Raw genomic sequence first — 12,572 nt, 5'->3', positions numbered from 1 at the left:
CCTTGCATCTCCTCTCTTATAGTACTAACTAGTCAACCATTGCAACTTCTTTTACACTTAAATAGTTCAGCTAATGTCCCAAATATCTTGCTTATCTTTCTCTCATGTCTTTTGAACTTGAATTAATAACTCTTACTGGTACCAAGCAATCCTATATTCAGCATAGCTTCATCAATTGGCAGAAATGGGCACTTTTTTTCCTCCATCCCTTCTCCTTCCTCTCTCTTTTTTTTTTCTGCCTTCTTCAATTTTTCTCTTTATAGTAACCTTCCTTTTCACTTTGTTTTACTCTCCAATTCTGGCTTATTAGAATTTTCTGAAGCAGCCAGAGTAGCAGTGAATGTGTCAGAAAGATGGGAGGGATCTGAAGCTGTCACCAACAAAAGCAGCTTCTTTTTTTCATTTCTTCTTGAAGCAGGTGTCTTACCTTTTTTGCATATGAGTCCTTTCCTCCAGCTTAGACAGAGGAGAACTGGAGCAGGCTTATAGGAAGCAACAGTCTGTACAAGTAGATTTCTAGAGCACAAGAAGTCACTGAGTAATATAGCTGTAAAAGCCTCTAGAGTTCTTAATAAATGACTACAGATGTGACACTTCTGATTGGGATTTGTCTCAAAGAGCTGGAAATTGAGCCTCATAGGTTTTTTTCTCCTTTGATCTGTTAAAGCAAAAGGAATAAGGATGCAATTTATACTGAGGTATTTTTAATTTTGCAGGAGGAAGCCAAATAATTTTATTTTCCAGTGTTTGAGAAGGAGGGGTGGAGCTGTGCAGGAGGAAAACACTAAAAAATGTACATTGTACACATTACTTTTGGTGTGGTAGTCACCCTGGTAAAGCCACACGCTGATACTTGGGATATCTTAGCTGCAGTATTATTTTACTAGCATAACATTTCCCTTCGTTCCTTGCAGTTCAACCAGAGAGCAAGCATGACACTGGAAGTGGTTTAACTTGCACACATGTGCTGAAATCTCTGACACACTCAACTAAGAAGGAGAAGTAAAGGGTTTTTGCTTAATTCTAAATGTCTGCTAATCATTGACTTAAAACATACTTGACTTTTCCACCACGACAGTGGCACACAGTACACTGAGTATCATCAAGGAGCTTGGTCCTATTTGAGTTGTCAGAATTCTTAAGAGCTTATACCTGAAATTTATCTTTAGTAAACACATATGCTTCCTTTAATTTTAAAAAGGGCACAGGGAAGGACTAGACTATTTATTCAGCTCCAGGGTGCCATCAGTTTTGATGTGACGGTTCCTAACTTGAATAGATAAAAAATCAGGATTTCTGGAAGGCAAAGTCATTAAGAATACTTTTTGTTCTGCAAAGGTATTATGAAACAGCCATGTCTATACTGCTTTATAAAGTAGCTGATTTTTAGTTTGATCTTCATGTTATGAACTGTAAATGCTAAGAGAAGTGCTGAAATTATTATATAGCCTGTCATACATATTAAGAACCTTTACAGTAAGAGCTGAAGTGTGATTGGTGGGTGATTCCGCTGTGAAGGGGATACAGAAAGACTGCAAAATCAAAGACAGAACTTCAGAAGGGAACTACCTGAAATTAAATTTCTTCCTCATTGAATGGGAAAACAAGACTTCTGTGTTCTCTTGTACGAGACAACTGCCCCATGTGCTTAAATATCAAATAATCTTTCTTCATTTTTTGTTTTATGGCAGTAATGAATTAAATATGGGAGTTATCTACTGATTGATATCTTGATGTTGGTTGAGGATATGATAAAATTTAGAAAGGTTTCTTTCTTTGATCATTATATTTTGTAACTACCTTTATTCCTTAATAATACCCATCCTTACTAAGCAGGGCTACAAGAATATAATGCTGCATTTTAGAATACTGGTTTGGATGTAAACATTTCTTTATGGTAGTCAGAATGCCTCTGTCTGTTCCCAAAATTAAGTATCTTCATGTGTGTGTGTGTAGAGGTAAGAATGTCCTAGACTCATTTCTTCTGGCTGCTGTCATAAGAGACATATTCTGCTATGTTTTTTTCTGTTTTCATTATTGAGGGCCAATAAATGTTTAGATTGCCAAAAATTAGGCCTACAACTTCTAATACATTCAGCTTTTCCTTTGTCTTTGTATTGCTTATTAATAATAAAAAACCCCCAAGAATCTTTTACAGCATTTTCTGCCTACAATGCATGGAACATTTGCTTTAATTGATGAATGTGCTTTATTAAGTTTGGGTTACTTTAGCATTTCATTGCTCACTTTGTTGTACTAGTTGAAGTTTTATGACTTAGAAAACAGTGATGAGTCATGATGGGAAAACATCTATATGCAGAGAAGAAAGTGAGGGGTTGCTATGATCACACCACATAACACAAGAAAATTACTGTGTTGCACCCAGTTATTTGGGGTATTGGCAGCCAGACAGAAAGGGGAAGGATTTCTGTGTCAGGTGCTGCCAGTATAATGAGTTTAATAAAGTGCAAATGTGTTTGTACAGAGGTTTTCTGAAGGCACTAAGAAAAAGCTGTGGGTTTAGCAGTTATTCTACATCATGAAAAATGCACCTTTTCCATTTTCCAGATAACACTCTCAGCATATTGGCAAAGCACAGTGGATTCAGCAGGCAGAAGCAAGAAGTTTACCTCCTGCCGATCATCATCAGTGACAGTGGGAATCCTCCCATGAGCAGCACCAGCACTTTGACTATTCGGGTCTGTGGTTGCAGCAGCGATGGCATTGTCCAGTCATGTAATGTTGAAGCATACGTCCTGCCCATTGGACTCAGCATGGGAGCCCTCATTGCAATATTAGCCTGCATCATTTTGCTGCTAGGTATGTATTCAGTTCACAGGCTGGTGTTGCAAATGATTCTGGTTCCTGGGTGGCTGTAAGCAAGGAAGTCACAGAGAAGGACAATGTTATGTGCAGCAGTACCAAGAGACCTGTCAGGGCTGAATCCCTGTTGTACTAAGAGCTAAACAAAAGCATTCAAAGCAAAGTCCCAGTCTGAAGCAGCTATGGAATATGAAAATGAAAATATAATTAAGTTTGTTAAACTGCAAGGTGAACACACTATATACTGCACGTGATGGCTTTCTTGTATCTTATATCTGGAGAAGCCTCTGGGGAGACCTCATATGCTCTTCCAGTACAAGAAAGAGGCTACAGGAGAGCTGGAAAGGAACTTTTTACAAGGGTTTGTAGTGACAGAATGAGGGACAATGGCTTCCAGCTGGAAGAGGGGGGGATTTACTCTGCATATTAGGAAGAAATTGTTTACAGTAAGGGTGGTGAGACATTGGAACAAATTGCCCAGGAAGGTTGTGGATGCTTCCTCCCTGGAGGTATTCAAGGCCAGTTTGGTCCGAGCCTTGAGCAACCTGGTCTAGCAGAACGTGTCCCTGCCCATGGCAGTGGGGTTGGAACTAGATGATCTTTAAGGTCCCTTCCAACAAAACCATTCTATAATTCTAGGACTTGTATGTGTTTATTCTGGATTGTAGTGCCACAAGAGACATTACAGTTTCACAAGATAAAAAGCACTGAATATTTTAATAAAACATACAACATTTGTATATGACATCAAGCAAGTGAGGGAGAGAACAGTGAAGGAAGAGGACTATTTCTCCACTTTGCAGCTTCACTTTGTAACTGAGATTTACATCAGTAACTGAGTTTTCAGCATTAAGCCACAAAAACAACAACATAACCAATTTAGAGCTTTTTATGCATCTGTCCATGATACTCAAACTGATGTATCTGAGCTCTTTCTTTCTCCCTTACCGTCTCATTCTCTTTTCAGTTATATAGTGTGCCTGTTACAGCACATAAAAGACAATGCCAATTTCCTTCTATCATCAGGCCTGTGTTTTCAGAAAAACACCCTCTAATTCTTGAAAACTCCATCCATAATCTAGATCATTACAGACTATGTTTCAGTGCATGATGGCAGCTTGACTTCACCTAGGTTTGTAACTTTTCCAAAGGGAAAAGTTATCTAAATGAAAGGCTCAAAAATGGAAATGTGCATATCCTTCCTGCTTGTACCAAATTGGGCTTCCAATGTAAATGAGATGGTGGAAAAGCAGAGGACTAACCAGAGCTTGTGATCCATTTTTTGTCATTTGAATGGGGTTGGAGTTAGAGGAGTTTTAGCTTTCCTCTACCCCTATTACCTTTACAACCTACTGCCTTCCACAGCTGTGCTTAACCCGTAGTGCTTTGATTGGAAGTTTTTACCTAATGAGCTTGTGGTGCTTTCTTTGCAGTCATTGTGGTGCTGTTTGTGACACTTAGACGACACAAGAATGAGCCTCTAATCATCAAAGATGATGAAGATGTGAGGGAAAATATTATTCGCTATGATGATGAAGGAGGTGGAGAAGAAGACACAGAAGCTTTTGACATTGCAACTTTGCAAAATCCTGATGGAATTAATGGATTTCTGCCTCGTAAGGATATTAAACCTGATCTGCAGTTTATGCCCAGGCAGGGTCTTGCACCTGTTCCTAATGGTGTTGATGTTGATGAATTTATTAATGTAAGGCTTCACGAAGCCGATAACGATCCCACAGCTCCACCATATGACTCTATCCAGATTTATGGCTATGAAGGAAGAGGGTCAGCGGCTGGTTCCCTTAGCTCATTGGAGTCCTCTGCATCAGACTCAGATCAGAATTTTGACTACCTCAGCGAATGGGGTCCTCGCTTTAAAAGACTTGGAGAACTTTACTCAGTGGGAGAAAGCGACAAAGAAACTTGACAGTGGATCACAACCTTTTTCACTGTTGACTTAACGAACATGTAATATTCTAGGGCCACTGCTGTTAGTTAAAACTAATGTGGCTTTCTGTTTTAGAGGCAAGTTTAGCGCCAGTCATCTATAAAATCAACTACATTGTAATGTTGAACCAAAAAAAAAAAGTATATGTTAGGAGGTTAAGTCTTGTGGAGTGTGAAGTAAAGTATGTGGAGTGTCTAGAAGTCTTTGGATATTTGATATTCACTTGACCACTCTGAAGATGGAGATTGGGATCTTTGATTATCTTCAGTGAATTGAAAAGAACAAAAAGAAATTGGTGCTTTCTTAGAAAATGGACTTGCAGGGATTTTGCTGTTGAACAGTAGCTCCTGCCAGTATGTGTAAAGCTAATCGTTTGTTTCTGCATTGCCAACAAAGATCCTGCCACAGAAATGTTAAAAGCAATATCTTGGTCTTCTTAGCAATGCTTAATAGAAATAGCATTGTAAATTCCTACTGGCTTCTGCTGTGCAGTGACCATACGTTGTACATACAGTAATTGTTGGCCATGTAACCACAGACTGAGTATCATCTTTAAATATTGTGTCAAGCCTTAAAATATTCACATGTTCTTAATCCATTCCAGTGATGGGTAATAAATCCTACTAATGTGCAGAGATTCAGAGGCAGGGCTACAAAACCTTGCTTGACAAAAGGATCTTTTTTTCTAGAAGAAGGATCAATCCTGTGCTTCGTCTTCTGAAAGGAAACTGTGAAAGTGGACGGACTTACACATACGAAAGAACTGCTGATTTTATTGCTAAAGATCGAATTTATTTGTTTAATCTTTGAAATAAATATTTTATTGATGTCCATTACTGCTTTTATTTATTAAGACTGATAATCTATAGAGTAAGCTTATGAAGAAAACTAAATTATATCTGTTAGATTTTTTGGTTTGGTTTGGTTTGGGTTTTTTTTTTTCTATATATAATGAATGTTTAATACATGTACATTTTGAAGAGAAAAAATGACAAATCGTTTGAGGTTCAGGCAGTAACCTCTCCATTTGCAGTAGCTGAATTTTGAGAGAATGCTGGCAGGAATAAAACTTTCCCCGAGAAAACTTTTGACAGTTTTATATCTTCTTCTATAAATCTAGTACCTGGTGTTTTTAATACAAGCACAAACAGCTGGAAGTAAACTGGTTCATGTGAATATTTAAACTCTAGACTTTTAGAAATCCACACATAACACAGTACAGTTAAAAAAAAAAATAAAAATGCTTATAGTTCTCCACTGTATTAGAGCAGGAACCAGTGTGTACATAATTTTACTGCTTATGTTATTAGCATTTCTTTTCTATAATATTCATAGTGATGCACCAGGGCTCTTGCACACAGAGAAAGAACACCACTAGAAGCTGCAAGCATACTCGATTTGTAATGCAAACTTGCCATTTAGAAGTAGCAGTTGTATAATAAAACTACGTATTACATGCAAATCATTTTAATTTTCTACTTTGTTTTGAAGCTATATTATTGTTTGTTTATTTACTCCGTGTATTGTATTCAGAGAAACTCCTGTATTGTTTCCTACTTTGTGAAATATATTTTTATAAATACTTCTCTTGTTATCGCTTTTCTTTCAGTTTCACCTGCAGAAAGGAATCTGCCTGAATCGCTTCACAGTTTCTTGAGGGATGTAGTTCCTTCCAATTAATTAATTTATTTTATTTTTTAAATAAATATTTATTTATTTAATTAATTAATACAACTACCTGAAGGGAGGTTGTAGACAGGTGGATGTTGGTCTCTTCTCCCAGGCAGCCAGTAGCAGAACAAGAGGACACAGTCTCAGGCTGCGCCAGGGGAGGTTTAGGTTGGATGTTAGGAAAAAGTTCTATACAGAGAGAGTGATTGCCCATTGGAATGGGCTGCCTGGGGAGGTGGTGAAGTCACCATCATTGGAGGTGTTCAGGAGGAGACTTGATGGGGTGCTTGGTGCCATGGTTTAGTTGTTTAGGTGGGTTGGATTGGTTGATGGGTTGGACGCGATGATCTTGAAGGTCTCTTCCAACCTGGTTTATTCTATGTATTCTATGTATTTATTAGTTGGCTGCAGTCACAATGAGAAAGGATAATGTTCGACGCAGTTTTTGACAGCGTTTGCAGAATTAGATATGCGGCAGGCTGTGACCACAGGAGTTAGGTGTGTCTAATTCACTGCGCTGTGCTGAGAAATAACCTCACGCTTCTTTTTGTTCAAGTATTGCTAGTAAAAACAGCCTCCTCCCCTTAAGCTCCTCAGTAATGTATGTTCTGCGGACAAAAATGTCTTAATGCATCACCCCCGGTTTTGCCTGTATTTGAAAATGGAAACGTTTACTTCACTTTTGATGCAGCGTGGCTGGTTTTAATGACTGCAGTTTGTGGGCAACTGATATGCCAACGCAACTTGTAGATGTATTATAAAGGCTTTATTGCAATTAATGAAGTGTGCAATTGATTGAAATGGTACTACATAAAACAAACAAACAAAAACCTGTCTAAATAACTTTTTTTAGCAATTTTGTTAATAGTATAAACAGTGAAGTAAACTAAAGACAGTAAAGAAGCAGTCATCAATACTTCAATGAAATCAAATGTATTTCTGTAGCAGACGGTAATCAGCCACACCCTTTCTTACTAATCGCTTGCACCAAGTGCCAGGGTGTTCTGCAGTGCCATGCCAAAGCTATGAGTAGTGTAAATGGAGAAGTTTGATTTGGAGCTTAGACTGAGCCCATTTCTAGTCAACATCCCAATCCTGGGAGCAAAGGAAGGTGCTGTGAGGTACAGATCGTATTTCTGCCTATAGTCACATAGCATTTAGGACAAGTCACTCTGACTATGAGCTATAGGCATATAGTGTAGAGGTTTGCAAAGCTCTTTTGTAGGAAAACTCACAAATGGATAACCTTTTGATTGCCTTTTTGATTGAAAGTTCCATCCGAGACCACAACAGTGCATTCAGTAATAAGATTTCAGCAAAAAAATCCCATCACTGGCACTGTAGGAGAGGCAAAGCATGACAGAAATCTCATCATTGTCAGTCAAAAGGAGATGGTAGCTACCACTGCTGTGCACAGCTGTAAACTGTGCATTTATTCAGATTTTAAACATGAATACCTACAATGCAAAAGGGACACACACCAAAAAAAATTAAAAGATTAATCAGTTTGTAATGTGGCAATAGCAATGTGCTCTCTCTTCAAGTTATTCCTGTCCCACTAAAGGGAAATGATTCCCTCTGCAAACTCCTTCTCTGTAATCTGAATATGAAATGTATACCAATACATGCTAAAGGGTTAAATGTTGATCACTTGAGCTTTCCAGTACTTACCCTTTTTTTGACAACATAATTATTCAGTATAAAATTGTTTTGAATAACAATTATATTTATAGGGATTCGAATTGCACCGGTCTATATTTCACATCTAGATTTAGACATATTAGCGACATTCTAAGCATGTAAAATGGTAATTCATCTTTTTCACAGCATTTAATTAGCAATTGATTCACTGCAAGTGACAAGGAAAATGCATTAAATTAGAATTATTAATACTGATAAATGTGAGAATTAAATTCTCAAAATGTTTTACAAGTACCATGCACCTTAGAGTTCCATTGGTTCATGGAATGGTTTGGGCTTGAAGGGTGGTTGAAATCTCCCATGATCATGGCTTGTGAACACAAAGCTGCTCCTGTCTGTTTAGAGAGGGCCTCATCCACTTGGTCTTCTTGAACAGGTGGCCTGTAGCAGACCGTACTATGATGTCACCTTCTCTTGCTTTTCCTTTAATCCTCACCCATAAGCTCTCTGATACATCTTCTTCTATCCCCAGGTGGAGGTCCATTGACTCCAGTTGGTTTTTGAGTTAGAGGGCCACATCCCCTTCTCTCCTCCCCTGCCTGTCTTTCCTAAAGAGCTTGTACCCATTGAATCCCACACTCCAGCCATGGGAGCCATCCCACCATGTTTTAGTGACATACTAGCCTGGCCAGCATGGGCATATTTGTAGTCCTAGACTGCCTTCACCTAGCTATCTTTCACACTCATTTGTCAGAACTGCTGGAGTTAATTATCACACGCATCCAAAGCTGGACTTCTAAGTTTCTGTCCTGGACATTGTCCAGACACAAAATTCAGCTCATTTAAATATATATGTACTGTGAAGTGAATATCTATACGTGTTTGCTAATTATTACTCAGATGACTAAAGGTTTTCAACATGTACAGGAACTGAAAGCAGATGCTATTTGTGTGCTGTGACCTTGAAATCAAATCACAGAAAGCTCATTTAGAGACAATACATTTTTCACCTGGTATCATTTACACCTTTTTGTCTATGATGAATTTGAAATGACTTTAAAATATACAGGAGAGAAAATGGCTGAAGATTTTCATTTGAATCAGCAGCTGCTGATCACAAGAGAAACATTTAACACTATGGCAACTCCAAATACTATCAACTCTGTCACAGCACAGCAGTAACTGTTCTGAATCTGGAGAACAGACAGAATGTCTGCAAAGCAGTATGTTCAAAACAACTTTATTTGCACAGCTCTGCTAGAGATGGATCTGTTGATTTTAATATAAAGAGAAAAATAAATCAGCTATGCTATACTCATGCAGTTACATAAGCCTACATTTGTGTGTGGCAAATTCTTTTAACAGCCTGCATGGTCATTGAATTCTAGAATTGATAAATGGGCTGAGGTAGCTTCTGCAAGGTCTGTCCAGCTGTAGGAAACAGCAGGTAGTCTGGGTTTGTAGCTGTTTTTCTTGGGATATAATTTGAGTCTTAATCAAGCTGTTTGTTTCTCTTCTTCTCCCTGCCCTTCTCGACCTATCATGCTCTACAATACTGTGAACATGATGCTAAGAAGTAACTTCATTAAGACAACAGAGCTCTTTTTCAGCTAGGTTCAGATGGTGTTCAGTGACTGGAAACAAGGAAGTAGTCCAGGATGGTTCACCAAGCTCTCTTCCTTCCCTATTTGTGTTTCAAAAAACAAAACAAGATGGAAAAACTCCCAAGCAGCTGTATGTGAGTGGCTTACTTTCCACTCAGAGGACCATATTGTTACTTGAATGAGTTCAAGTGATGCATAAGAAACTTAGAAAGCATAACTAAAAGCAATGCAAAAGCCTATTATATGAAAAATTGTAGTGACCAGTCTGGGTTACTTGTACCAAAGCATTGTTCCTCTATTTTAAGTTAAACTGAAAAATATAAAGGCAGCAATGGTGCTTTTTAATTCAAGTTCACACATTCACAAGTATTTCTGGTCAAGAAAAGTGAAAAGAAGTTACTCAAAAAAAAAAGTTGGAATGTTTTTAGCAGTGGCAGGATATCCAAGTAAATTAAAGCTTAATAAGAGGTGGGGAGGGAGGGTGGGAAGCAGGGATAGAAGGAAGGGTATTCGCCATTATAAGAATTTGCTTTCAGGATGTAGCAGGTGTCATTAGCAGCAGATAGAGAGTATTGATGGAGCGAGCAGTGGAAGCTTTCTGTGCTCTATCGTTGAGATAAGTTGGACTTGTATTATTTCTACATTTGTACACTATTTGTGCAAGATAATATTCTGGCTTTGCAGAAGGTGGAAACCAATTTAACTTGCTGTATAATTCACTGTGATGGGTTTTGTAATCACGCTGCAAAATGAGTCTAGCTGCTGTATTATACAATACTGATCCTGGCTTATGTGCTGCAGAACTAGTCCCTCTTCAAATAATGTCATAGTATTCTAAATGAGAAAATATAAAAGCCCTGACAATGCTTTTTGTGCAACTGCAACTAAGACATATTCCAAAATGGCTAATAAAAGCAAGCTGAAGCACAGAGTTTCTGGCACAGCCTTGTAAATGTGCTCATTAGCATTGCAACACAACTATTCCTCTTTTTTCTCCTCCTACCTCCCCCCAGTCCCCCCAGCTGCAAAAATTAAATCAGTGAAATGAATGAACTGAACATTTCAGCCTTTTCTTCAGAGGGGAGATACAATATGTTACAAAATTCCCTTTCTTCTTTCACTGTTCCAGTTGCTTGCCTGAAGTCTGTGTGATGGTGACAGGCAGGCAGAAGGGATGAATAGAAGTTACCTGCTTCATTACATGAATGGAGAAAGCATTTTTATGTGAGGGCAGTAGTACACACTCCTCAAAGTCTAGTCAAAATAATAATTATTGCTCATGTTCCTCCTCCACATATATCTGGGGAAAGCTCCTCCTCAATATATACAAAATAGAACTGTTCATTTTCTGTGCAGCCCAGATGAACTACTTAAAGTCCAGACATCTCGAACTCCTATTCAGCAAGTGAACAGGGTCCAGCTGCTCAGTGCTCGATAAGTATATACAGACTCATTCCATGGTGCTTCAAAACCTGGTTTTGTTCTATATCTGATGTGGAAAGGTTCTGCTTTGTGAAGTTTGGAATAAACAGACACAGGGCAGGCAGCAGAGATAAGTGATGGTAAAATGAGAGATGATTCTGGAATGCATCCTCATTTTGTATTTTACTTGTGTCTTTGTGTTACTTGAGTCTAGCCTTGATTTTTTTTACCTTCAAAATATTTTTTAATGGGGTAAAAAGAAAAGTCAGCTCCATGCTCTTCACACCAGTTTGGGTTTTGAATTACAAAAGAGCCCTTATGTTTGAGGGGCATGTGTCTTTTTGTCATTTCTTTTTTTGTTAATGGAACTTTTCACTGATGACAACACTGACACAGCTCATTCTGCCAAGTTTCACAAGCTGGCAGTTTTAACAATGAATATGAAAATAAAAGATGTGCTTCTTTTTTTTTTTCTTGAGATTTGTTTTATATAATTGGAAGCAAGGCGAAATCAGCTGAATCACCTTTCAAATAAACTCCAACACCCCCCTGTTTCCAGCCACAGATAGGATCAGGGAACCATAGAATCAGTCAGGGTTGGAAGGGACCACAAGGATCATCTCGTTCCAACCCCCTCTTATTAAGGATCACTTTCAGAGCTATGCTGAAGTACACTGGCATGCCTGTGTTCCCATGCATGACTTTTACATGCAAGAGAACACTCCAGTCTCCTCAAGCATTGCTGAGGAATATCTGTCTTCTATTTTGTTTAAAAAAAATTTATCATGACTTAAACTTATGGACAAGGAAAGACTAGGGTTTTATATTCAAAATCACATGCACAAGCAGTATCCAGCTGATTTCAAAGCCCTGCCCCAGTGTCTCAGCTGTGAGATACAAGCAGGTGGACAGCTGATTAGAGGTAAGAAAGAGATTATTTCAGCAATATATATGACCTCCCCCCTTCACACAACTAGGGGCTGTTACTGCAGCTCTTAAGCACATGGTGATTTTGTAGCTTACCCAAGGTAGGGGATTATCTCAGCCTCCTGCCAGGTTAGTCCCATGGCAAAATAGTGAAGCTGGTCAAGAGCCTGTCACACACAGAGGGGTGGATGTAGCTTTATAGTCTTTGTATTAAGACAGCTTTTACAGTCTTCCAGTCAGTACTGGCTTCCTTTTAGTTTTGCAGTTTCAGGGCTTAACTGTTTTAAGCTACAGCAACCCAGTATAACCTGCCCTACCAAATAAAGGCAGGGTATTGTTAGGTAAAATGTCAATGCAACACAGAGCAGGAGATACAATTAATCCTTGCAGAAAAAGGTCAAGCATGAATCATCAAATGCTGTAGGTTTCTAATGGATAGTTTCCAATGTTTTCCCTTGAAACAGCAGTCATTAATTTTATTATATATTGTATCTCTTCCATAAATAAAAGTAACAACTGATGGTTAAGGGGCTTTA

General features: G+C 38.4%; 1 protein-coding gene across 3 annotated transcripts in view; it reads left to right on the top strand.

The window, feature by feature from the left end:
* The window catches only part of CDH8 (cadherin 8), a 165,451-nt gene extending 159,130 nt beyond the window's left edge, over window positions 1-6,321 (top strand). For all 3 annotated transcript variants that reach the window (XM_054169904.1, XM_009901138.2, XM_054169907.1), the window contains 2 exons: window positions 2,569-2,820; window positions 4,257-6,321. In XM_054169904.1, the coding sequence (XP_054025879.1) occupies window positions 2,569-2,820; window positions 4,257-4,750 (746 nt within the window). In that variant the 3' untranslated portion in view covers window positions 4,751-6,321. The remainder of the gene's footprint in view (window positions 1-2,568; window positions 2,821-4,256) is intronic.
* Window positions 6,322-12,572: the final 6,251 nt, after the last annotated feature.

Source organism: Dryobates pubescens, chromosome 19 (assembly GCF_014839835.1).
Source record: "Dryobates pubescens isolate bDryPub1 chromosome 19, bDryPub1.pri, whole genome shotgun sequence".
In the NCBI taxonomy this organism is placed as follows: Eukaryota; Metazoa; Chordata; class Aves; order Piciformes; family Picidae; genus Dryobates; species Dryobates pubescens.
This window is presented reverse-complemented; position numbering and strand designations above follow the sequence as displayed.